Here is a 27414-nt window from a genome sequence, read left to right as displayed (position 1 = left end):
AACTTCTGAAATGTTCCACTTTCGGTTCTGGAGATATAGGCCTGTTAGCGGCATGATATCAGCTGCAAGCCGATATAGTAACATTGCCAAATGTAGTCGGTCACTACTAATTTTGGGTTTAAAAAGTCAATTTTCCGTGGAAAACTCACACACTATATATGCACAGTAATATAGTCTTTCATTTGAAAACATAAATTGAACAATGGCAGTCTTACGTCTTGGCTGGAGTTCCATGATGGAGTTTGCCCCAACTGTCTAAATCGTCTCTATTTGCCAATTTATGCCAATTAGCTAACAATCATTATTTAAAAACTAATCAGAGTTAAGTTGATTTACAGCGCTGTAGTATTTAGTATGTAGAGTAGTGGCTCAGCTGTTATGAAGGAGGCAGTTGAAGGGTGAGACTAACACCAGCCTTTTTCAATTCTCTGTATGTCAGACCAGGCAGCCTCCTCCCACAACCCCTCACTTTCTCACACGCTCAAGCGAAAGCTACAATTTTTTTTTTTCCCACTATGTGAACACCTTAGACGCTCACCAAACAAATTGTCCACATTTCACATCAAATCTGATCATTGATTTCCAATGACAACATTTTTTCCTCCCTGTACTACAATCACCCGGTTCCTCTTGTGCCTCTGATTGAACGAATCACTTCCTCGGCTCTTGGCATTCTCGTCTCATTTTCTCTGTATAAAGGTTGCTTTCTTCCCCCTTCCCCCTCCCGCTCATGCTGTTCCACCCTAAAAAGTTGATTTTCCCAGCTGCACTGTGGCTTCAAGGCACACCATTGGCCTCAAAGCCTGTCGCGGCACGGCCAAAGCAGCTGGCTATTGTGAATACTGCATGTTTGCCCATATAGACTTTGTTGTATTTTTCAGGATTCACAAGTTTCATGCGCAGCCCAACGTGTGACATCTTCAACCCTTTGCACAATGAGGTGAACCAAGATATGGATCAGCCTCTGTGTAACTACTTCATAGCCTCCTCCCATAACACGTACCTGACCGGGGACCAGCTCCTGTCGCATTCAAAGACAGACATGTATGCTTGGGTCCTGCAGTCTGGCTGTCGCTGTATAGAAGGTACCTGCAAAAAATTAACGCAAATGAATGAATCTGTTATTATAATGGTTTATTTCTTCTAGTGGATTGTTGGGACGGTTCTGATGGAGAGCCAATGGTCCAACACGGCTACACGCTAACGTCCAAAATCCCCTTCAAGTCTGTTATTGAAGCCATCAATAAGTATGCCTTTGTGAACAACCAGTAAGTGAAGCATTTTGCCTTGCTTTATTGTGCCTTAAGATAGATTTTATGCAGATTAGATGTTGTAAATGAATCGGTCGATGACATCATGACTAATGGCAGTTTGTGGTATTGCAGATTATTGTTTCATCATGCTAAGTGTATGGATTTAAGTGACTTTGAGAAGAATCGAAATATGCTGGCTGAATATCTGGGTCAGACCATTTTGAAAGCTGCTTCTTGCTTGTGTGTCAGTATCTAAACAGAACTGGACCAAAGTAGAGATAGAGAATAACCAGAGAGTCACTGCATGGGAACCTCAAATTTCTGCGCACATGTAACAGACAGGTGTTCATACATACATTCAACATTCGCATAATTGTTGAAAATACTGAAAATACTCAGAATGCAACAACAACAAAACATCAAATCAGAGCCAGTTGTCAGTAATTCAATGTAACCTATTCTATCTCCTGTGAATAAGTGCGTCGCAATATAAAACAATGTGAATCCTGGCGGTAATTACCACTTATTACTGTGCCATCTGCTTCCTGTGTTTCCCCAAGGAGCCCCTGTTTGTCCCTGCTGAGACCAATAATATCCAAACAAAGTATTGTGCGCCACGCTGCTGCCACAATGGTTTTATTTAGCATCCATCACTTCTTGTAATGGCTTTAAAGCACCAGTTGTTGGAAGCGCGAAAAAACATTTTTACTTTTCTCCATATGGTTAAGATGAAAAGACTTGGGATACTTTTTTTTTTTTGCTTATTTGTGTCTGGGTATTCAAGTAGCTTTGCATTTCAATCAGGATTCGGTTTGGAGATAAAAAATAACCAGAACAATATTTTGGCCTCTCATTTCACTGATATCAAAGAGATTCGGGCTTGTCATCATTTTATTTGAAGGTGTCTAATGAAATTGTTGTATTTCCCTGCGGCTTTCTCCTGGTTAATACAATTATAGCATCCCATTTCTCTAATTAAGAGATACCTATTGGCAGTGGTGACTCTGATTCCTGCCGCTTCATATTTTATCGGCACCACCAGCTGTTAATGTGCCTAATGGCTTGAGGGCCGTGCTCATAGACAGGACACATCACAAGGATCGCTGGGCTCTCCTGGTACCTACTTCTGTCTGATTCAGATTGTGGCAAAAGCAAAAACGACTTTCCACTTGAGTGTGTGTGTGTGCATGTGTCAGAGGCCGCATCCCCTGAGGCAAAGCTGTCAGTCTGACAAACCTGACATTTGAGCTGCGTTTCGCTGTGGCCACAAGTTATTTAGCTGTTTCCGGATACAACTGCGTTACACACTAGACCTAGGGGTTCTTTATGTCATATGCCTATCTGCCAAATATAAAGCTTATCAGATAGTTAGATTGTAGTATCTGGGGTAGCAGCAGTTCATTTTACTGTACAGTTATAGCATGGTTATAGTATGGAAATAGCATTAAACCTAAAAGTAGAGATGCACCGCTCCAGCTTTTTTGCTACCAATACCGATACTGGGTTTTGAGTATCTGCCGATACCCAATATTTAGTGATAGTGAAAAATGGAATTGACTCTTTTCTCCATTTTAAGATCAACAAAGTCATATTTTATTGTCATGATAATACGGATCAATTATCAATTATATCTATTGATAAACCTATGGATAAACATTTAACAAGGATGACTTTTCTACACTAAATATCCTTGGGTAAATGACAAGCTTTTTGTTGCATTAATATAAACAACTCACGTGATCTGATCATTACAAATATGTTAGATCAGTTATTTCTTAAACTAAAATACTAACGCTTGGCTTCAGCAGTGGTCTATTTTATTTTACTAGGCTACTTTAGGTATTTCTATGTTAGTTTCTGTCCCAGCCTTGATTAGTTTTCGCTAACGCTAGCTTTAGCACACTGATGCTAACTGCAGCATTTTACATGATGATAAATAATGCGTTTGCGGAAGTTGAAGCTATTCTCCAGATTCTTAGCTTTCCAATGACATGCCCATATTCACCTAGATTTAGGTGGTAAACGTCATGTTTTTAAGGCGTTGAGAGCCAAAACCAGCATCGGTTCAGCATCGGATATTTGTAGCCAATCCCCGATATCGTATTTTTTTCTCCAATATCTGATACCAGTATTGGATTGGTGCATCTCTACCTAAAAGTCTAATAATATGGAAACAGAAGTTTATTTATTTCACAGATTACCCTTTCTCTAACACGGTAACTCTCTAAAATTGGCTTTGTTTTCGTGTAGTAACTGATTTTCTCTGGACTTCTCCAATCCTATGTTAACTGATAGGAGAAAAGGGGCGGGCACAATTCATGGGGCATCCACGCGACTTTCCGGAATAGGGTGAATAAAGACTGTAGATTCCCAGAAAACATGCTTATTTTCTTGGTTTGAAAACAAGGCTGTAAAATGAATTATAGGCTACTGTATCCTGTTTCCTTTTGTTGTTGGCAGAAGTGATAATCTAGATGAAGGTGCTTTCAATAACAGCGTGGTGAAGATTTTGAAGCATCCAGACGACAGTTTAAGGATTAAGGTTTTTGTGCACAACTCAATTTCGGTGAATGCCGCAGCTTAGCGTAATGGCGCTTTTTGTGTTAGCTTTATTGTCAATTCTGCCACATATAAAAGCACATGCAGGGAATCGGAATAGCCCTTCTCTCAAACCCTTGGTGCAGAAAGACAATGATATCACCGTCAAATGTGCACAAAAGGGGGTGGCAGAGAGATTGTTGTCATATAAGGATACAATCTTAATATTCTCTCCTGAAAAGGGAAATGTTTGGAGCTGTGAATATACACATAATATGGCCAGCCCCACTCCAACAAATTTCCTTTCCATTTTTCTCAGGTTTCCAATCATCCTGTCCATAGAGAACCACTGTAACATTCAACAGCAGAAGAAAATCTCTCAGTATTTGCGTGAAATCTTTGGAGATAAGTTGGACGTTGGACATGTGTTGACTGGAGACTCCAGGACTTTACCCAGTCCTCAAAGTCTTCTGGGCAAGATACTCATTAAAGTAAGTCACCAGCTTGTGAGGCAGATGGAAGCCTGCCTTTGTTTAAAACCCATCCATGAATTCCTATTTGATGCTCCAACACACTTAAATAAGCCATTTTGCACGCACGCCTACCACTTACATGAGAGGGGGGTGGGGGGGGTTGAGAGAGAAAGGAAGTGCTCATTATCTTTGTACTTATTTTTACATTATAAGCGATGCTGCACCGAGAGAAGTGCAGCGGGCACCCAATTATTTTCTATAAACAGGAGATAAGAGAGAGGAATGGGTGAGGAACAATAGTCCATCATAATTATTGAGCCCATGTGAGAAGGGAGCATGACAGTTTAACATAATTCTAGTCCTCAGTGTTGACAACAATTGACTATTCCACTAGTCTGCACAAAAGGTCTTATTTTGTGAAAACATTGAATAAAAGACTTGCAATACATTTTCCCCTCATATTTAAGTCAGTAATCTACAAGAAAAGTTTCAAGTTGATATCCCTAAAGGATCTCCTCCATTTATCTGGAGTGTCTCCTGTTAATTAAGGTTAAGGCTCTTCCAGAAACTAGTTGTCGCTTTACAATTTTGTATATTCATTTGTATGTCACATTCATGGTGCATAGAATTGTAGCGCTAACCTTTGGGTTTATAGGCAACGCTTGCAGTTGCTCTACCTCTGAGCCGGTGCAAGTAAATGTTAAGCCCCAGATTTTAAATGCAGTGTTCATAACAGAATTATGAATGTAATATAGTAAATCCTACAAAGAACGTAAAGAATGAATACCTAATCCCTTTCTAATTGCTCTCGTGTAAATAATTAGCACTCTTCTGAAATGTATCTTGTATTTACCGAAATATGGTTAATAAATAATGCAGCAGGGATTACTGTGTGTAAAGCCCCTGCTCATACTTAAATCAGGTCATTCATCCAAAACTCTTACATCAAAACATAAAAATGACAGCAAATTTGCATTTATTTCAGACAAATACAAATAAATTTCAGTGTTTTTTCTGACACGACCCTCTAACCAGACTCAGCTCAGGTTTGACTTGTAGTTAAAGAAAAGCAGAAACATTTCCATGGAAAGCCAGTCAGGTCTGAGAAGAGGCGAGGCCGCTCACTGTACAGAGAATTTTCTTGTGGTATTTTTCACCATCACAAAACACCATTAATGAAATATTAAATTCTTTATTTTATTCTATGTATTGAGTGAAATGTTATGAAATCTTGATTTAAAGAAAACTGTACGATTAAGAATAAACCAGTGGGATTCAAATCGGATGCATTGATATTCTCAAAAATAAATGGCCATTGAATTGTGGATATTCCATGGCGGCATCATGATTTCTATTATACCAACTGAACACAGGCCTGTGTCCAGACCAATCATCTAACAAGCCAAATAAAGAGGGAAGGCAGACTCAGACATTATCATTATGTCCGAAACCGCAATCAAATTTTTTCGGGATCAGTACAAATCTTCTTTCTGGCTTTATCCTGTTTCCGGTCTGGCGTCTGAAAAAGTAAAAGATCAATATTGATTTTCTATAAAGCCCCTTTGCTCTTCTTATACACCCTTCCTCCCTCCCCCTGAACTCATCCTTTCACCTCTCCATCCCCCGGCAGTGTCACAGACCAAAGAGTCACAAGACAATAAAGAAAAGTGCATAAAGCTTTGTGACGCTTGGTGACAGACAGAGGATAAGACCACAGCTGACTGTGGCTGTGCCACATTTTAATTTATTTTTTGAGGGACCAGAATATCTGTTCTCCCACCTCCCACTCTGTAGCTTATCGGAGGAGTCTGAGATGTCTGTCTGTGTGCATAAGTGCTTATTAATATAATAAAAAGCACCATAGGGAATAACAGGGGAGGCTGTCTTTTATGCATATCACCAGTGTTTTACGTTGCATCCTTAAGAGCTGCGTTAAAATCAGTTGTGGGTGTAAGAAAATAACATTCAATTTGATTGCTCCTGCTCTGTCTTACCAGGGGAAGAGGCTGCCTGCCTATTTGTCTGCAGACGCCGAGGAGGGGGAAGTGTCCGACGATGACAGTGCGGATGAAATTGAGGACGACTTCAAGCTCAAGAGCACAAATGTAAGAAAGTACACACTGTTATTGTGCATAAATCTCCGAGCTGACACAAGTGAAGTTTGGGTTTGGTACATAAGCATCCCCAAACACTAATTCTGACAGAAAAAAAGTAAAATGTTCATAACCTAAAAAAGCCAAAGATGGGAAAAACTCCCCTGATATTTCACAGCACCATTATTCAAAGAAAGAAATCAGTAAATGCCAGGTTTAGGTAAAGTTCACACAAAGTCCGGCTTTTGGGGAAATAACACACACAATCAACTAGTTCAATAGACTCTATTGTAATAATTATTGCTCTTCTAGCAGCAGGTTGATAATATACCAATACAGCTGGGAATAGTGGAGCTTGTAATAGGTACCACAGAACAGCTGCAACACAGTACAGATGGCAGCTGAAGATCCTTTAGCCGACGCCTGTACGACTGAGAGCATATTTACAAACAACCTCTGACAATTCCTTTTCTTCGCTAAAGGGGCTAGCCATGAGAAAACACATTCATTCCCTAATGTCGCATTGTGTGTGGCTGCATTCTTGAATATTCAGTTGAGGGCGTGAAACTGGTTGGGATAATCAGTGCCATTTAGGCAGCTCAATGGTTGGGTTCCTCTCAGGTCAATGCAGTCTATTGAATCAGTCACAGCAGCTCCAGGTCTGTGTGCATAGACCGTCGCAGCAGTAGACATAGACAAAACACAATAGCAGTGCACTCAGATGACTGATCCAACAGGGATATGTGGGTGCGGATGGGTAAAGGCAAAATGTATTTTGGAAATCACTTATCACTACAAATTTGCTTGGGGTTCAAATTTGAGAGTGTGGGGATTTTATGAGCCAGTGGTGCACTACAATTTGAAACAGTAACAATGTAGATTGGGCTTCTTATCATTGAACTTTGAAGTATATTTTGTCATTAATGTTCGATTAGTTTATGCTGCCAATTTTACTTTCACAATCTGCTCCAATTTCAGAGTGTTTAAAGGAAGCAGCACTTAATATAATTTTATGAGTTTTTTTTTTAGCTCATCGACCCATTTTTAACAGCAGTTTGGACCCTCAGGAATGTACTGTTCCGTAATTGCTTGTCTGTGAACTGGCCCATCCACATTTGTTTTAATGACTTCATTATGTCTCGCTGCTTATTCACACAGTTTTTTTTTACTGCAGGGCAACGGTCAACACCAGGTGGAGTCTCACATCAGGAAGAAGCTGGACTCTCTGCTGAAAGAGTCTCGGATCGGGGATAAGGAGGACTCGGACAGCTTCAGTATCAGGGCTTTACTAAGAGCCACACACCAGGGCCTCCAGAAGAACCTGCGCCAGGTACTGCCCGAAAGGGGTTTATTACCAAGATCTTTTATTGACGACTGATGCTGTCACTCAAGTCTGCCAGGTCACTGTTAGACTACACCATTATTTCATGTCGGATGTGTCACCCGCCAAATGTGCAATAAATAAAATCAGACACTGCCTTAATATTCCTTCTATGAGCCCCATCTGTCGGATTGACCTAGATGCGAGCAGACTTAAGGTATCAAATTCCAAACAAGAAAGCTTAATTGCAACAATTTACTTTACACATCTGACAAAGTGAAGTTAAATCATAGAGTCATAAGCACTGTTGTTGACACCTTTACCTACTTTATGTTTGGATGCCTTTTTGTCGAGAAACAGGGAAAACAAAGCACCAGCCATTTTGCGGGCATCATCTTGGGTGTCATCTAATTGAATCATGTCATAACACAAGATGAGAAGCCAAAAATCTGCAGAGGGTCTTAATATTTAATTGGCCCGCATGCTCCTTGTTCTATTTTTAGCCACACCCTGACAGCCGTTTTCAAGCACTTGGGCGTGTGTATTGGGGTTTCCTATTCTGTTTGTTGTCTCTTGCCTTCTCGGTGTTTCCCTTTACCTCATTCTGTCTGGCTGATTCTACGCGCGCCCATCTTCCCGACTGTATCCCTGCTCCTCGTTTCTCTCGCACACGACCGCTGTCTTTGTAGGCCGGTCTCTGATGCAGCCCCCCCCCTCCAGCCACAAACTCGAGGCTTTAGTGATTACCACGAGTCTCACAATGAGCTTTTAATCTGGAGTGTTTGTTTGTTTATTTACACACCGAATCACCTGTGGTCTGATGAACCAAAAGTCGAAGCACGTCTGAGCCCTGGCGTTTCTCTCTGTCCCCAGGGATCCAAGGGGGTTGTTTTGAAGAAATCTCAGAGCAGATCTCTCATCACGACGCTCAAGCAAAAGGTAAAGCAGGAATGTGTATCTACAGCTCGTGCAGTTTGTGTTAACAGTTGTCGGAGTACTTCACTTGGAATTTCATGTTTTTTTTTTTCTGTTGAAGTGTAATTGGTTTGGTTCATTTTTGCAATTTCAGATTGGGATACAACTTAATAAATAAAATCACATTATAATATTAATATTTGGACACAGTGAACACAATTTTATTAGGGTTGCAACTGAACAATTTAATTTCTAGAGCAATAAACAACAATAATTAATCCTAGTAAGTGCAAAGAGCATCACAATTAAAAGAGCCTTCCTTATCTGTCAGTGCCACCCGTTAGATCAGTGCAGCAGAAGCAGCTGTAGCACCACCTCTATCATGCAACTGTGATGTCTTTATCAATCCCCCTCTGAGGCATGGGTCTGTCCCTCTGAGTGTTGCTGATGCTGGAGGCCTTGGAGAGAAACCATCTTCAAATGTGTTGTCGCTCAAGTCAGCCAGGTTACTATTGGAGCACGGAGTTGCCCGCCAAATATGCAGCTCCATGAGAATTAAAGTTAAATCGGAAACAACCTGACTGTTTCCTCCTTGATCCACATTGTTTTTGTTGGACTGACCACTATTGACCGCTGACTGGAGACATAAGACCTGACCTGCTGTGAGAGATGCTCATGCACAGTCGTCTATCCATTGTAGCTTTGCACAAACTCACTCCCACCTTTATCCTATTTGGAAGAAATATCTCTGAATTTTACTAGTTTTTATTTGACAACCTCATCTGTATTTAACAAAGCATTCGTATGGCTCCCTCTTGTTTATCCAGCCACCATATTCTCTTCATTTGTGATTCTCCTCTTTGCATGTTGTACTACCTCCTCCCACGTGTGTTAATGTGCATATGCATGGGTGCATGTCATCTGCTGGCAAGTAGCCTAAACCATGTAATTATTGCAACCCGCATTCTCCTCTAAGCCCTTTTTCTCTCCATCAAACTGCTACTACATGAGTTAAAAATACCACACTAGAATACACATGTTTCCCAAGAGACACCACCAGCATCTGTGCCCACTATTGAAATCTGTGTGGGCAGTTTCGACCCTATGGAATACGCACTATTGGATAGGTTTTTCTCGCTTCACTGTTAATAACATGTTTATTGTATGTGTTAGGACCGCACGATTTCTGAATGCTTTTTTTCTGACAAGCATTGCAAAGTATGTTTTAAAATCATGAACATTTGATACTGAAAAATGAACCTTTACAAGAAGAATAGACAAGATCACTGGCATTTCAGAATACATTAGTAAACTAATGAGTTTGTAGCTTTTATAAATAATAACACATGGAGATTGAATGTTTTGTAGTCTGCAAGAAAAATTCTGAATCCTAATGTTAAGAGCACACTAAATTGCACGTTGAGATTTGCTCATTGATTGACTGCGGAATTCTTCCACAGTCAATTATTGGTTTTCATGTTCTTTATTATTATTCCTCTTCCATCTTTTTCCCGATTTTCTAGAGCTTTCAGCACCTTCATGCTTTGTGCAATGTATGCAAGTTATGCATCAAAATGTTCCGCATGTTGAGGAGAAGGGTGCTATTACTTTTGGGACTTCTTCAACTTACGTTTTTTCCGCAATCGGCCAAAATGTCGGAGATTTTTCCCATTGACTTATAATGGGGTTGCTGCAAATCCATGCTTTTCTGCACTTTTTTCAGCATTTTATGCAATTTCTGCACTTTGTGCATGTTCAGCTTCTGCAACTTGTGGGTTTATGCAACTTAAGAGTGTATGCCATTTAGGATTTATGAATTTTAAAGAGCTTATGCAATTTACATAATTTATGCAAATTAACCAATTCATGTATTTTACCACTTTATGCATTTTACCCGTTTATGCAAACTAGATTATGCAAATTAAGCAATTTATGCAATTTGAACAGTTTATGCAATTTCTGCATTCGCTTCCCGCAATTCCGCAGTCAATCGCAATGGCACAGCCATTGCATTTCTAGTTACCATTAATATTGTTTTTGATGTGATTGTGATTAATTGTTCAGCCCTGTTCACTGTTATTAACATGTATATTGTGTGTGTTCTCCGCCCTTCACTTCGCCCCCTACTTTACATATTTAATGGCATTGTCGAAAATAGAAACCACCGGGAGTCAGAAGTGTAACAGTAATCCCTGTTCGCTTGTTAACGCAAATGTGTGTACCCTTGTCTAGAGGCACTCCAAATCCAGGCTGACCTGCCACAGCGTGGACAAGGAGGACGAGTGTCAGGAGAGGTCTACGAGGGACAATGGAGGGCAATTTAACAGGTGACTTTTGACCCTTTCAGCACAACTGGCAGTTTGACAATGAACGATGTTTGACTGATTCCAAATGTCCCCCATGTGCTAATTAATGATAGCACACAAAGAACCAACATAAAACATGTAATAGTGGATATGCTTTTCAAGTTGCTGGCTCAAAAAGATTAAACTTGCCTAAACCACGTTAAAGCAGTATTAAGGAACTCATGCCCCTAGAGGCCACAAACACCACTGCAGGTGTCATAGCATTCGGTGTGTTTTTTTACTCATTAATTGTCTGTGAGAGTAAATACTACGCTGACAGAAAAGACAAAGGGAGAGAGGGATATTGTACATCCAATAACACAATGGAGATACTTTTTTCCTGTTAAACTTGGCTGCAAATACTGTTTAAGTGGCGCTAGTCCGCAGTTAGCTTTGCCCGTTAGCCTGTTAGCTTCTTCTTCGTGATTCTGGCCAGAGACACCAGGGAGAGATGATCGTTCAATCATCCCATTAACACTTGTGTTACCCCCAGAGGGACTACGAAAAGGATTTATTAAGATAAACAATTACATAGTACTGCTTTAAATGCAAATTCCTATTAATCAACAGTGTGCCGAATTATCTTCCCAATGATAATGACCGATAGCAAACTGGCCTTCAAGTCAGCCTTTGGACACATACATACAGTCGAGTAAAATTGTTCGGCCTCATTTCGTGAAAACAAGTGGCTGAACCGCTTAGACGTATAAACAAAGGAAATCATGAAACATTGACATGCAAATGAGTGATTATGTAACCTACACAGTGCACTATGAATTCTGAAAGAGCATTAATGTCACTATCTCTAGTCACTCTGGTTTTAAATATTTCCCTGTTTTCTTCTGCACGTCATTTCTTATTTATACAGTGTATGTCTAAAGGATTTGTTTTGCTTCTCAATCTCTGTGACTGCCTCTGCATCATTATATATATGTGTATGTTTTGTCTACATGTGAGCCCCACTCCACTGCGTGCACTTTGGCGCCTGTTAAGCTTTTTTTGCTTTGATGCTCTTTCCTGTGGTTTTTCAGGCTGTCTTTTTGATGGGGAGTATCCTATCGCCTGCTGCAGCTCTAAATACTTTAGGCACATACGGAATATGTGACTGTGTGCTGCACATCCATCTTACTTTCCATAGTTTTACATGATCTCCGTCTCTCTCGCTGCGTCTGGGATTTAGGTGCGGAAGGAAGAGGAAGACCATGAAGCTAAGCCGAGATCTGTCCAACCTCGTGGTGTTCACTAACTCTGTAGCGTCTCACGAATGTCTCAATGAAGGTTGGACATGAGCACATTTACTTTTGAATTCACCTGTGGTTAGTATCTAAGCAATGTCCCTCCACAGGCACGCCCGGTGATGTCCTGTCCTTCAGTGAGGCCCGTGCGCAGTCCCTGGTCAACCACAAAGCTGAACAGTTTTTGGCCTTTAACCAGAGGCAGCTGTCCCGGATTTACCCCTCGGCATATCGGATCGACTCCTCCAACTTCAACCCTCAATTCTACTGGAACGTAGGCTGTCAGCTGGGTGAGACAGATGCTCCCTTTTGAATACACCCCTTTTTACACAGACCTGCATAGAGTATCACTACTGTATTGTTGAAATGATTTTTTACATTTTTATCCCATGCACAGTGGCTTTGAACTATCAGACAGAGGGCAGGATGATGCAGCTGAATCGGGCTAAATTTATGGTGAATGGATGCAGTGGTTATGTTCTTAAGCCCCCACCTATGTGCAAAGGTAACCCATTTGTTATACATTTTAGTAGGCAATTGTAATTTACTGCACAATACACAGTACCACAAATGTTTGTTTCTTTATCCAGGCTCCTTCAACCCTTTTAGTGAAGACCCTCTACCAGCGTGCCCCAAAAAGCAACTCATCCTGAAGATCATTAGCGGACAGCAGTTGCCCAAACCCCCTGACTCCATGCTTGGGGATCGAGGAGAGGTATATAGATTAATGATATAGATAGTGAGTGAAAAAGATCCACAGCCTACAGGTCTTTGTCTAAGCATATTATTTGTTTCTTCCAGATTATTGATCCATTTGTTGAAGTGGAGATTATTGGTCTTCCAGTTGATTGCTGCAAGGAACAAACACGTGTCGTGGATGACAATGGTGAGGTACACAATATGTAGTCATGGTAAGGTGTAAATGTAGATCAGAAATATAAAGAGTCTCATTTGCGTGAAGCTTAATCATGATCAAAGGAAACAAATAATTATTCTATTTACTGGGGCATAAAGGGGTTGACTGTTTTTCCAGAAAAACTGAAGTAAACAATAGTCAAAGGAAAATCTTGGATAATTATGTTTTAATGAACTGAAATCACAACCACCCGTTAGATTTTTGAAGTGCGCATACAACCCATGCTATATCAGAGCCTAACAATATAAGTGATGGCTGACCATCATTGGTGTGGGCCTGCGAGTGGCAATTCACTGGGAGCAGCACATTCATTGTGTTTTTATATTACAGTAACATCACGTCAGACGTTCCATTATGAGCTCATGTGGAGTTTTAATGTTATTATCTCAACGTTTAAATGTTTAATGCACTTGTAGTTTAATTTTCACTTAAAAGTACCTCACTTGTCTTTGGAATTACTCATGAAGAATAACACAATGCAACCAATGATGATTATTTAATTTATTTCAAAGATGTTAAAACCCAGGGTTTTACTTTTCATAGCCACCGTTTCAAAAGTTCAAACACTCAATCGGCCTCTTCAGCAGTAGTTCTCAACCTGGGGGCTGGAAGAACCAGTGCTCTAAACAACACTAAAAGATTGGAAGATATGGCTCGGTGATGTATACTTTAATGAACAATAGCCATGGTAAAATTGTAATACAGTACAATAACGGTTAGTGTATTGGTTTGTTCAGCTTGTGAGATAGAAGGCTTTTTTGGATGTTTAAAGCAGCTGATTGTGACTTGTCTCTGATGAGGACACCTCGGGAAATGGGAGAAGAGTCTCCCCCTTTGAAAGGTTATTGTGCCCTCAAAGCCTTATGTCATTACAATAAATAATAAGAGGTGTAGTTAGACAAAAATACCCCCAGTTGTCATTTCACTTCAGCTTCTGTTTGTGGATGTGACGTCTTTCTATTGGAACAGATAATAATTGTCTGTCTGTATCAGGATTTAACCCGGTTTGGGAGGAGACACTGTCCTTCACACTGCACATGCCGGAAATGGCCCTAGTGCGCTTCCTTGTCTGGGATCATGACCCCATTGGGCGTGACTTCATTGGACAACGGACTGTGGCTTTTTGCAGCCTAATGCCAGGTTTGAAATGTTTATTATTTGCTTCTTTTAAATACATTGAAGAATGAAACATATCTAAATATTTGTTTGACCAAAGCAGCATTGCTACAACAAAATATTCCTATGCTGTAAACCAGATCATCACATCGCTCTCCTCCTGCCTTGAAATTGTTAGAGGGTGCATTATGTTGCATCCAGTAACTTGTTTAGGGCTTGATTTGCATACAGCCCGTATGACCCGTGGCTTTTGAGGTTATTTCTGTTGTCTTCATCCATCACACTGTCTATGAACTCCTGATGCCCTCTCCTCAGGCAAATTCTCTACAATGTGTTTGGAGCTGACAGCTGGGATCTTTCATTGACTTACTTCAGCTCATACACTTCCCTTTGCCCTCAACAGGCTATCGCCATGTGTACCTGGAGGGTCTGACCGAGGCATCCATCTTTGTGCATGTGTCAGTGCATGATGTCTATGGCAAGGTAAGAGCTGTAAAAGCAAATGTATTTTAATTCCATCATTTGACCTTTAAATATACTTATTAACTTTACAGTTATTAAAGACAACCACAATCCTTTGTCTTTTTAGTGGAGCCCCCTAATCCTGAATCCAAGCTTTACCATAATGCACTTTTTAGGAACACATAAGGTATCTGGATCCCCAAGGATCTCTGTGCTGTTGCATGAAACAGTAATGCATGTGCAATCTGTGAGGCAACATTCATGACGCCATACTCATGCATTGCATTACCAACAAATGTGAATAATACTGTTTGTTTTAATGCACTTCATTTCGTTTCAGTGTTGTTTCATTTATATATATTTTTTAAAGCATGGCACATATGCTTTGCTTTGGAAAAAATATTTGTCAATGTGAGATAAAACAGTGCCATCTACTGTTGCTACATGTTGAAGCATGCAGTTGTATTTTTCAAAGCAATATTTAGTACATGTGCATTGAACATGCAAAAGTAAAGTTTATTCAAAGTGAAATGATTGATAGTTAGGCTTTGGAGTGTTTATTAAAACAAAAATTCAGTACCACACAGAATGTTTTTGTTCACTTTGTACCACTAATTTTCACTTTCTCACAACTTCTTATTGATGTACAGTGTTTTCTTTTACTCTCAGTGTGTACATTGCAGTTCATTCAGCAATTGCTTACAATATAACAGAACTAGAATCAATCCTGTAGAACTATAATGATAATAACTTGTTTCTCTTGCTTAAGGGAAGTCAACTTCGTGGCATTCGGGGATTGTTCAACCGTTCTTCCAAGTCCTCTGTGGACACTAACACTGGCGGCCTTCGGAAGCGCTCCATTAGTGACCATCTCCTCCGACGCACGGCCAGCGCTCCAGCCAAAGGCCGCAAGAAGACCAAGATGCCACTGTCCGAGTCTGTGGCCTCTATCTCGGAGCAGAGGAACGGGATGGGGGCAGCAGCAGCATCAGGAGGGGAACAGAGCACCTCAGGACAGGAGAAAAGGACTGAGACACGCTTCCAGCCTCGATCCCCTCTGATCCACAGACCCATGTCCATGCCCTTGGACAGACTTTTACAAGGACAGTTATCTCTGAGCTCATCGGATGCAGAACAGAAGGAGACGGGGTCAGACTCAGTCATCGGTAAGAACTCTGTAAATTTCTGAACATATGATCATATAGTAATTTGGGTTTGACAATAAAAAAAAATGTCATCAAAGATTGTTTAGTACTTGAAAAAAAAAAAATATATATGTATATTTCTTTTTTTTTTTTCTTTTTTGTTGTTGCTGTTGTTGTTTTCTTTAGAATTACTTTATAAAGTATTTATGAAGGAATTTGGCATGCTAAAAAACAAAAACAGTATTTGTTAATCAATGCTTAATAACAATGCACTGTGTTACACACTTCTTTCTACTTTCTCCTCCAACTGAAGCACATCTTCACACAAATTTAATCATCATAAAATCTTAACCTGCCTTTTCTGTCTCATCTTCATTTCTTTTTTTTATAGTAGAACACTGATTAGGATTGTCCTGCAGGTAATTTGAAAATGCCTTGATATGAAAAAACATTGGTATTTTGTCCAGTTGGTGTATTCTGTGCGGCAGTCATTGAAAGAGCTGTTGCTGTTTCACTTGATCCCATTCATTCCTCAACTCGTGTTTGCAAAAATGGATACCCCATATCTATAGCTTCCCTTTCTCACAGTTCATGGCAATCCATCTGTGTTTGCATTGCTGTTTGTGCCTTGTTTGTGGCATAACATGTCATTTTTAATATTTGAAGACATTTCTTTAAACAACTTACCCTTTTCTCTCAACAGGAGGAGCCCTGTTTAGGCGACCCCGTTCTTCTTCACTGGACGTTCCTATTACACCAACCAATGAACGTGCCATCTCTTCGCCCTCCAAAACAAGTGTCAGCCGCATCGACCAATCTGGGGGAACTTCATATCTCGTCATTGGCCAGGACAACGGCCAAAAAGAAGCAGATTATGTTAATTATCAAGTGAATGGCAATTCCCAAAACCGGTCCAAATTTTCGGCAAGAACTGAGGAGTACCGATTCTTATCCAAACCTGAATCATCGTCGAACAGCGCTGCATTCCCAGTAGCCCCTTCACTCTCCTCGTCTTCGACCGCTTCGTCAGTGCCACGTCCCAACACGGATGCGAAAGGCCTGAGGTCTCTGCACGATAGCACTCTCTCCAGACTCATAGACGCCGTGTCCCTGGATGATGACACGTGCGGGTCTATCTCCGCTCTGATTGGCCAGTTAGACACCTCTACTACCACTGACCAGCAGGACCTCACCTTATCCCCGAACCGCACCTTCTCCATTCACCACCAAACTACCTCCTCTCTCAAGTCACCTTTCAAGACAACGTCAACTCCCAATGATTCCCACAGGCCAAATCATCTCAGCTATTCCACCCCTTTACCATGCAAAACGGCAAACACGCTCCACCAGAAGAATCTATCCAGCCCAGAAACGGCAGATCTTGAAGACGTTTACACAATTCTGGATGAGGAGGTTTTGTCACCGGCTCCTTCTTGCAACCTTAATCAACAGATTTTAAGGGGTAACACTCCATTGCAAAGTTTGGGCCCCTCGCCGGTAAAAGCTCTTAGTCACTGGAATAGCAGCAAATACACAGATGAGACAGAGGAAAGTATCTATGAGGAGGTTCTTGACCCTTCAGAGAGAATGGCACCGATGGACACACCAAGGACGAATCCCCCCTTCAGCCCAACTTTGGAAAATTGCTACAACTTTCCCATTCAAACCGGTTACAACGAAGTGGAGCTCAACGTTGACGAGGATCCACTGGATAGGATTATGGCTACACCTCAGCGCGGCAGTCCATGGAAAAACCTCACGAGCCCCACCAAACGGCACGCTATTTATCAAAACAATGATTCACCGACCAATTACTACGACCCCGTCAAATCATACAACGAACGGCAGCAACCGTTTATCAGTAAACCCCATTTGTTATCTTCACAATGTCCTTCCCCTGTTAATAAATTACAATTAAGACAACCCAAGCAGCACTATGTTCAAAACGCCTCTAGGTCTTATACATCGAGCCCACTGCATCAAAATAGCTGTCAAGTCAATTCAGACAGTTACAGCAAAGATTTCAACAGAAATTACGCACAGAACAGAGAAGGAAACTATAATGCTAATCATATCCGAAATATAAATAATCATGAAGAAACGTGGCACAAAGACACAGAGAAAAGCTCATTAGGCGTGCAATGTAGACTTAATTCTTCGGAAAATCTGAACAGACAGTTAGTAGCATCCTTGAATAACAGCAGAGATACAGTTTCATCTCCTTCTTTTGACAATGTACCACAAAACCACCTGCGGTACAACTGCATATCACCCCCACCCGAGTCCCCACCAGTCCACACTCCCTATCGCCCCTCAAGTAGGACCAATCAAAGATCAATTTGTGGTCACAAGCAATTTCCAGAAGCCAGATTTTCATTGCAAACAAGCTTAGAAATTCCCGTGACACAGTCTAGCGACAAAGAGTCCACTTCCCCAAGTCAGGCCAAGTCTAAATCTTTAGGCGACTTGACCTCTGAGGACATCTCCTGTGAGTTCAAGGGGAAATACCACATCATCAGCCGTAGTTTTATCTCTGCAAAACAAGATCGGACTGGCGTCACAAACGTTGGCCACTTGCAGACACAGTCATGTGACCCTCTAACAGAGCAACTTCGTAAATTGGTCACTCTTGAAGGAGAAGATGGCAGCAGGAAAAGACCAGGGTCGCCACACCATCAAGCGACGAATGCCCCTTTGTTCCATCGAGAAACAAGTCCAATGAACGTAGATGAGTCTCCGCCATTACTGACCCGCCGCCTGTCCTCACGGAGCCAAAGCCGAGTGCGTAACATCAACAACCGTGCCCGTGAAAGGCAGCAGGAGGCTTCAAGGGCACGGGGAGGGGAACTTCAAAGCGGCACTGGCACGAGCATAGGTGGTGTAGTTCTAAGGAGTAAAGGTCCTATATTGAACCCGCCTTCAAACCGCCACTCCACGGGCTCCTACATTGCGGGTTACCTTAGTCAGATGGAGGACAGAGGGCTTCCAGAAGGGGCCTGTACATCTTTACGATACGGGAACGATCACCACAGGGATCGCTATTACACAGACGATACTCTGGTACCGCCCAGTGCTGCACAGTCAGTGTCTGAGCCAGAGGTGTACTTTCTACTTCGGCTATAGGTTTAAGGGAATACTTGTCTTCATTCTGTGTGAGCTTTCTTCTAGGCCATAGCCGGAAGATTCAGTATCAACCATGTTTGGAAGTTTGAATTTGCGCTGTCTGTTCAGTAATATGGTCTGATAATGTAACGTTGATATTTTTGGTTAATGTATAAATGCTCTCAAACAGATTGTGCCGTCTTTGTGTCACTGTTTAAAATGTGTATAGTGATTATAAAGAAATAGAAAAGACTTGGGTGTTGTGAAACAGAGAAAGAGCTTCTTTCTTTGTATCCTATGAATGTGTAATATAAACACAATGACACTTTTCTTTTGTCCCCTCGTCATGAAAGGTTTAAGAAATCCCTGTAATAATACCAAGAATAAAAAGCCTTTTCATATTCATATCAGGGCTATGATAAATGAGCTATATGTCTGTAAAAGAATGAGGTGAGAACACATAAAGTCTTCCTTCTCTTCCAGTGGTGAAAGGGTGTTGTTTTGTTGTTCTAAGTATCCTGGATTGTTTAAAGGTCCTATATTGCGCATCATCCTGGCTTTAGAAAATACCTTTTGACACCTTTGGTATTTCACGTAATATAACTTAAAGGCCCTGTGTCTGACTGTTTCTCTTGTTGTAAAGTGCATTGTAAAAGCAGTAATTTCTGGGTGGAAACGGCTGCATGCAAACCAACCGAACCAAACTCGGATGATTTGTTGGTTTTTGTCTTTGGTCAACCCTACTGTCATTTTGCAGCAAAAAGCGTATGCCGTTTTGTCTGATTAAAATAGTTATTTAAGGGATATGTTCGTCAAAGTAACTATTTTGTGAAAAGAAAAAAGGACAGGTAAAACGTTTTTTATTACTGGGCCTTTACCATCATGTATACGTATGGAATACATTTACGTAAATGAACCCATGAACTGTAGATTCAATGGACGTAGCATTGCTTTTCGCTGCGGGAAGCCGAATAGGAAGTGGGAAGTTCCTTGCTCGAATGGACTTTATATTGACACTTTTTTGCCCCTCTATAAGACACGCTTGGACACTGGTCATTCTCACCTCCACGTGTTGTTACTAAATTATGTCGCGGCTTCAAAATCACAGCTAATCGGTTAACATGAGTGAGCTTCTTTTGGCCTACGCTGAACACTATGAGTTACACAAGGACCCTGTCCTTTTAAAAATCTAAAGTCTATGGTGGCACCAAATTTCTGAGCATATAAAGAACTAAAAACTGCCGTTGCCACCTATTTCCATAATAGTCAGAATGAGCATGAACTTTACTCACAGAGAAGTGCAACGCCTCATGACAGGGGCACGGATCAATGAAACAGAACAAAACAAAACACTACTCCAATATGATTTTGATCATGGAACAACATTATAACACTCAATACTCAAAACATCAGTGTAGCAGAATATTCAGTTGGCCCTGTAGTTCAATAAAGCTTTTAAGTGTTCCTGTACATTTGCATTACATGTCTGTTTGTGCATGTTACATGTCAAACTGTCAAGCATGACTATGCACTCCTTTTTACAGTAGATGTTGCATTGTTTAACAACATTTTTACGATAACATTTGCATTGAAAAAGAATGAGAACTGGTGCAATACAGTACACATACTTATGTGCTTGAATTTTAAAGGGTTTTTATTTTTATAATTGCTTTGATACAGACTGTAAACTAATTTCATGTTGCTTATTATTATTTGTTTTTGTATATAGAGAGGTAAAAAAAAAAAAGGATGTGGGCAGCAATTTAACTGTATTTTTTCTATGGTTTCAGTGTTACACCATACTTTATTTGTATTGCTGCTCATCAGAGGAATGCGAGCAGTTTCAATGCAATAAAACTTGAGTGTTTGATTTCATTAGAGTGTTTCCATGTTTTGTGTTCTACTGTACTAATTTTCTGAAGGACTATGTTGATCTTTTGAAGCAGCAGTGACCTTGGAGTTGGAGAGAAATCTTGATATTTCTTATTTAATGATCAGTTGTGTGTAAGAGTAACCTTGGCTTAAATTTCAATGATTGCCAGGTACTACACATGGAGAATAATAGGTTTGATTCGAGCTTACTCGGACTGGACTAAAGAGTCCGAATTGTACAAAGTGTAAGCTATGATACGGCGAGTGGAACTCGATGGATAATGGGATGTAATTGTTCATGAAATTGCTTTGATAGAGACAGTAAATGGCACACCTGCTGCTTGGGGCATTGTATTCCCCAAACAAGCTCAAATCCAACAGAGTACTGACAAAGTCCTTAAAGTCCTTTTACCTGATTTGTCTTGCAGTTGTGGATTAAAATCCTTCAGTATTTAAAAAAAAAAAAAAAAAACCTTTCTACATGCTTCCAGTTCTATAGCCTTTCCATCAATGGTGAACTAGAAGACAAGTCGTTGTGCAAAATTACACCTTTGCTTATTTACAGGCTATGGCTCTAGGGAGGAGTAATTTTTGTGCCCATGTCACCTTTTGCTGTTTATAACAAGTTCAATCTCACCATTGCTGGCACATATAGTGCTACAACCGTGTTATGTTGATGTGAATCGCATACGTTTGTTAGCACATTTGAAGTGATCCAAGGAATTATTTCATGTCCTGAGGTAAGTTTGATCTTCAGTTCTGATACTTATGGATAATTGTTGACTTTTGCATTTTTTAGGGAATCATTTTCATGCATATTGGGTGAAGATGCTAATTCTACTTTGGCCCTGGACAACCTGTTCTTTGCTGTTCCTAAGTATAGCTTACTATGGACAGATTCGAGTGGTCCATTCAATGCCATGTTCACGTTATGGCAATGACATCCACAACGGGCTCTCTCTGAAAGGAGATATCATCATTGGTGGGCTCTTCAACCTGTTTTACAAACCATCATTTCCTAAATACTTGAATTATACAGAAGAGCCGTATTATGGACCATGTACGGGGTATGTTTGTTGAGAATTCATTGAAATATAATATTCAGTAAAAAATCCTGATATGTTCATGCATATCCATGATTTTACTATTGAATTTACATTTGTTTCCCTCTAATGTCAGTTTGGAACCCGAGACGTTAAAGTCTGTTTATGCAATGGCGTTTGCTGTGGAGGAAATAAATCACAACACCAGTCTCCTTCAGGGAGTGAAGCTTGGCTACCGAATACTGGACAGTTGTACCCGATACCCGTGGGCAATCAAAGCTGCACTTTCATTGATTGCCGGTCGCACTTCCACATGTCAATCAGAGGGTCCTGCACAAAGGGATATGAATGACAATGAAGGTACAGCATTTAAAAGGAAAGAGTGGTGTAAAATAAGCAGAGTTTTATTTATTTATTTATTTATCTTAGATGATCTGGTTGCACCAGTGATCATTGGTGCATCTTCTTCAACCACGGGAATTATATTGTCCAACTTAGTGGCTCCTCTTTCAACACCAATTGTATGGATTTTATCTTGCTGTAAAATATACTACTTAAAAATAAATAAATAAATAAACAAAATGATTTCAAATGCGGTGTGTTTTGACAGATTAGCGACCTTGCAAGTTGCCCATGTCTGAGTGACAGGGCAAAATACCCAAACTTCTTCCGAACAATTCCAAGTGATGTTTTCCAAAGTTGGGCAATGGCACAACTGGCCATACGCTTCAAATGGTCCTGGGTTGGAGCAGTAATAGCAAACAATGATTATGGTCATCTGGCTTTGCAGGTGATTCCTGAACTGAAACCTTTGACAAAAAAATAAATGAAAAAAATCAATAGTTTTTTTATTTAATTATTATCTTTTAAATATTCCAGGTTTTTAAAAAAGAGACTGAAGGAAAAGGCATCTGTGTGGATTTCATTGTTCCTGTCAGTAGAGCAACTATCAAGACTGATGCTAAAAAAGCCGCATCAACCATACAAGCTTCTACTGCTCGAGTCATTCTCATCTTCTGTTGGCGTACAGATGTGCGGGAAGTGTTTATACAACTGGCACAAAGAAATGTACAGTAAATGGCCTCAATATACAAAATAATTACACTAAAATATCTTGTGTTTTCAAAAAAAAACCTCATATCTATGTTTTTTCTTCAGATCACAGGCAGACAGTTTATTGCCAGTGAAGCTTGGAGCACTAGTGAGGAACTTATTAAAAATGTTGCTCTTTTGAAGGTGGCTAGTGGTGTTCTTGGAGTGGCCATCCGCAGTGCACAGATACCGGGCTTTGAACATTATGTGCGCAGTTTACACCCATCTCTGCGCCCACATGACGTGTTCTTAAGAGAATACTGGAAAAAAGAGTTTGGCTGTGATCCTGTGTCCCAAGCCTGCAATGGGACAGAGTCACTGTATGAGGTGCACAGTCCCTTCACTGACATGTCCCAGTTAAGAGTCACATATAATGTATATCTGGCAGTTTATGCAGCAGCTCATGCCCTCCACAGCCTTTTGTCCTGCCCCAACACTGACACCTCTGCATCCAGCTGCTCCTCTCCTCACCAGGTCACGCCAGCACAGGTAAAATCAACTGTGGGTCGTTTGTAGAGTTTATCAGTTCTTGACTGTGGCCTATTTGCGACAGCTTTTACAGCACTTGAATAAAGTAAACGTATCCACACCAAATGGAGAGTGGTTTGGTTTCCAGGGAGCTGACATTCAACCAAAATTTGATTTGGTTAACTGGCAGAAGGCTCCAGACGGGTCACTAAGACTTGTTCTTATTGGGAGAGTGGATGGATTTGCGATTGAATTAAATGAATCAACGGTTCAGTGGAGTACAGGATCAAGTCAGGTAATGAACTTTTAAAAGCAGAACACATTTTATTTGTTCATTAGATCTAAATGTATCTTTACAAAGGTGCCTGTGTCAGTGTGCACTATAAGCTGTGAGCCTGGGACTCGAAAGGCCATACGGAAAGGAGAAGCTGTCTGCTGTTTTGACTGCATCTCCTGTGGGGATGGGGAGATAAGCAACAGAACAGGTGATGCTTTGTAATGTTTACATCAATTCATGTTTAAGAAAATTGTCAGTTTATTGTCTGTCCATTGTCCGTTTATTTCTGTAATGATTGTAATAATTAAAAAAATCTTCTGAGTGCTCTCAGACTCTCTCCAGTGTGATCGTTGTCCTCTTGAGTTTTGGTCCAATCCGGCCCGAACTTCCTGCATCCCTCGACAGCAGGACTTTCTGTCCTTTAATGACACTCTTGGCATCACTCTGACTACAGTGGCTGTGTCTGGAGCTGTAGTGACCACAGCAGTCTTCGTAGTTTTCCTTTACTACCGAAAAACACCCATGGTGGGATAATGTATATCAGTGTAAAATATTTTCAGCATCAAAAGTAGAATTTTTTTCATCCATGTACTTGTTACTCAGGTTCGAGCCAACAACAAAGAGCTCAGCTTCCTGCTCCTTTTGTCCCTGAAGCTGTGCTTCTTGTGCTCGCTGGTGTTCATTGGTCGACCGTCAGTCTGGTCCTGTCGTTTCCAACAGGCAGCGTTTGGCATCAGCTTCGTTCTTTGTGTGTCCTGTCTTCTAGTTAAGACTATGGTTGTTTTGGCGGTTTTCCGTTCAGCACGACCCGGCTCAGAGGCTCTGATCAAGTGGTTTGGTCCTCACCAACAGAGAGGAAGTGTCGGCCTCTTCACCACTGTGCAGGTCAGACAAAGTTGTGACTGTTCTATATAAACGCATTTGATCATATATTATATACTATGTTTTGTTTCCTAGATCATCATCTGTGTTGTGTGGCTGAGTGTCAGTCCTCCAGAGCCTCACCTGGACCTGGGTGTCCAGGGGTCAAAGGTGACTCTGGAGTGTGCCATGGAGTCAGTGCTGGGCTTCTCTCTGGTCCTGGGATACATCGGCCTGCTGGCCTGCACTTGTCTCCTCTTGGCTTTTCTGGCTCGAAAACTCCCCGACAACTTCAATGAGGCCAAACTCATCACTTTCAGCATGTTGATCTTCTGTGCAGTTTGGGTGGCCTTTGTCCCTGCCTATGTCAGCTCTCCAGGAAAATATGTGGTTGCTGTGGAGATTTTTGCCATTTTGGCCTCCAGTTATGGTTTACTTATATGTATTTTTGCACCAAAATGTTTTATTATTCTTCTACAACCAGAGAAAAACACCAAGAAACACTTAATGGGAAAATGACATTGTTTCATAAGATATCTGATCTAAAAGTTAATAGAAGGTCAACAGTTATCATTATGTGATACATTTATTTGCTTAATCCATCATCATCATCATCATCATCATCATCATCATCATCATCATCATCATCATCATCATCATCATCATCATCATCATCATCATCATCATCATCATCCATTTTAAACACTGTACTTTTATTTATTCACTTATTATGTGAATAAACAATAAATGCTGGCTTTACTGACTTGTTGTCCTGCTCTGTTTGTCCACTAGATGGCATCCACGCACCATTAATGCTGTCAGTATTTTCAGCAGCCCTATTTTTAAGTGCCTTCCGTTGATTGTGAAATACAGCCCTCAACAACAATGACGCATGTTTTACTCCAGAGATTTTCATAATTGGATGTCTGCCGTGCACCTGTTGCTCAGGGAATCCAGCTCTCTTTACAGTTAACTTTGGTCACAAAGCTTTTCTTTTAGCATGGTGATTTTTTTGTGTGTGTTGCTGTTCTGTTCAACAATTTGCCCGGAAATTACCTAAAATTACTCCACAAATGAGAAAATCTACATAAACTTTAGATAATCCCTGTTCTGCTCCATTTTTCTAATAACCATTCTCTTCAAAATTAGCCATTTCCTAAAATGCTTGGAGAGCACGCCTGAAGCACATGTTAGCCACATTAGCATTTAGGCACACATTCACAGGGCCATTGATTTCATTGTTGACAATGATAAATCTGAGAAGAGATTCATTATCTCTGCCAATGAATATGCCATAGTCCATATCAACAGTGAATTAAGAGGTGTAAAAGGGCTCTTTTCTGAACAACAAAGGCAACACATTTTGCTAAGAGGGGAGGCTGTGTGAAGTACACTCCATTGTGCACATTGATAAATATGAGAAAAGGACTGTAAGAACCGATAACGTAATAACGATTAGCCGACAAGAGGAAAATCGTTCACAAATGTAAAAAAAAAAACTTACTGACTTTAAAAAACAAAAAACAAATTGTTAAATGACCTGTTATTATTGTGGGTAGTCTACTTCATCAGCATTATTTTGTTGGCTATTTTACTGTTTTTTCACTTGTAACTTCGTAACGTCGTATCTCACATGCCTTTTCCGACGGTGGCCCACAGTTTAAAGCAGATATCTCATGAAGGAATTTCGAGTCCCTCCTCCAACAAGTGCATGACGTCGCCATGTCCTTGGGCAAGGCACTTCACTCACCATGCATATGTACACATGTGGGGCATGTGAGTGAGAGCTTGGTAGTGGTGGGAGAAGCCAATGGCACAGTTTGGCAGTCTAACCAGTGCAGTTGTGGCAGTTTTTTTTTTTTTTAAAGGGGGGGGGTATTAAGCAAAATCGACTTTTTCAAGCTTTACATCATCTGAAGTGTTGCCTTGGCACATTCACGTATTTTTGAGTAATCTGTAAAAACTCTGATGGCAGCCATCTTAGGGATAGGTTTGCCTGAGTCCTCCTAGGAACGCCTCCACCTCCTGGAGACGCCTCCAACCTTTCATCACCAGCCGAGTAACCAACCACTGCTCCTCAGCAGAACCCCCTCCCCACTGATGCCACAGACAGCGTGTGGAGGGGGCGTGTCGGGAAGGGTCAGAGGTTCTTAAAGAGACAGAGGCCTATTTCAAGAAATTCACTACAGCCATTTTGAGAGAGCAATTTTATGCAAGGCAGTTATTTTAATTAACTGCATTTACAGACCAACAGAAGGTTTCGTCATCATTGTAGTTGGCTATAGACTGGTGCTATGTGATTGAAAAAAGCATAATGCCCCCTCTTTAATGGGTGGCACGGATTTATTTAATTTAATTTAATTCATTTATTTATTTGACAGGGGCATTGCACAACAAATGTGTTGCACAGACCAGAGACAGCCACAAGCTAATTTTCATCTCTAGTCTCTAGGCAGCAAACATTCAGATGCAGTATTTACAGTATTTACACTTGCAATTACAATTATATACAGTTTTTTTTTTTTATTGTACCTTCTTACATTTTTAACACTGCCCCGATTAACCAGTTTTGTGCTAATGATTACAAATCTGACTGTCTTTCAACCCCTTGTTCAGGTTAAGTTTAAGCTGTTGCAAGGTGCTACTCAAATCAAATAAAAAAAATCAAAACAACTTTATTCATCCCAATGGGCAATTCTGTTCACTGCTCTCTGGTCATACTCTCTCCAGCGTACAGTGGTTAGAGCTCATGCTTCACAGCTAGAAGGTCCCTGAATAACAGGCTAGAGTAGTTTGATTACCACCTAGACGGGGCCTTTCTGTGTGGAGTTTGCATGTTCTCCTCGTGTCTGCGTAGGTTTCCTCTGGTTTCCCCTACCACTAAAAA

The 27414-nt window shown here is 40.7% G+C and overlaps 2 protein-coding genes across 5 annotated transcripts in view; both read left to right on the top strand.

Annotated features, from left to right (window-relative positions):
- The window catches only part of plch1 (phospholipase C, eta 1), a 31961-nt gene extending 12365 nt beyond the window's left edge, over positions 1-19596 (top strand). Inside the window, exons 4-21 of one of the 4 annotated variants that reach the window (XM_079560388.1) lie at positions 882-1085; positions 1148-1268; positions 4111-4282; positions 6262-6369; positions 7532-7687; positions 8552-8617; positions 10826-10920; positions 12119-12216; positions 12284-12463; positions 12571-12678; positions 12764-12888; positions 12975-13059; positions 14083-14229; positions 14609-14688; positions 14795-14854; positions 15437-15833; positions 16207-16231; positions 16516-16652. In XM_079560388.1, the coding sequence (XP_079416514.1) occupies positions 882-1085; positions 1148-1268; positions 4111-4282; positions 6262-6369; positions 7532-7687; positions 8552-8617; positions 10826-10920; positions 12119-12216; positions 12284-12463; positions 12571-12678; positions 12764-12888; positions 12975-13059; positions 14083-14229; positions 14609-14688; positions 14795-14854; positions 15437-15833; positions 16207-16214 (2210 nt within the window). In that variant the 3' untranslated portion in view covers positions 16215-16231; positions 16516-16652. Of the gene's footprint in view, positions 1-881; positions 1086-1147; positions 1269-4110; positions 4283-6261; positions 6370-7531; positions 7688-8551; positions 8618-10825; positions 10921-12118; positions 12217-12283; positions 12464-12570; positions 12679-12763; positions 12889-12974; positions 13060-14082; positions 14230-14608; positions 14689-14794; positions 14855-15436; positions 15834-16203; positions 16232-16515 lie in introns of all 4 variants that reach the window. The other 3 variants (XM_079560387.1, XM_079560386.1, XM_079560385.1) reach the window with 3 other exon arrangements.
- A 2577-nt stretch (positions 19597-22173) lies between these two features.
- Positions 22174-25068, top strand: LOC306962152 (extracellular calcium-sensing receptor-like; the record flags this gene model as incomplete). The annotated part of the gene is made up of 10 exons (XM_079555225.1): positions 22174-22189; positions 22259-22350; positions 22440-22619; positions 22709-22831; positions 22988-23410; positions 23475-23684; positions 23751-23874; positions 23998-24191; positions 24270-24551; positions 24624-25068. The coding sequence occupies 10 exons, from the start codon at positions 22174-22176 to the stop codon at positions 25044-25046; spliced, it is 2067 nt and encodes a 688-aa protein (XP_079411351.1). The 3' UTR covers positions 25047-25068.
- Between the last annotated feature and the right edge of the window lie 2346 nt (positions 25069-27414).

The sequence above is a fragment of the Gobius niger genome, assembly GCF_951799975.1.
Source record: "Gobius niger genome assembly, chromosome: 1".
In the NCBI taxonomy this organism is placed as follows: domain Eukaryota; kingdom Metazoa; phylum Chordata; class Actinopteri; order Gobiiformes; family Gobiidae; genus Gobius; species Gobius niger.
This window is presented reverse-complemented; position numbering and strand designations above follow the sequence as displayed.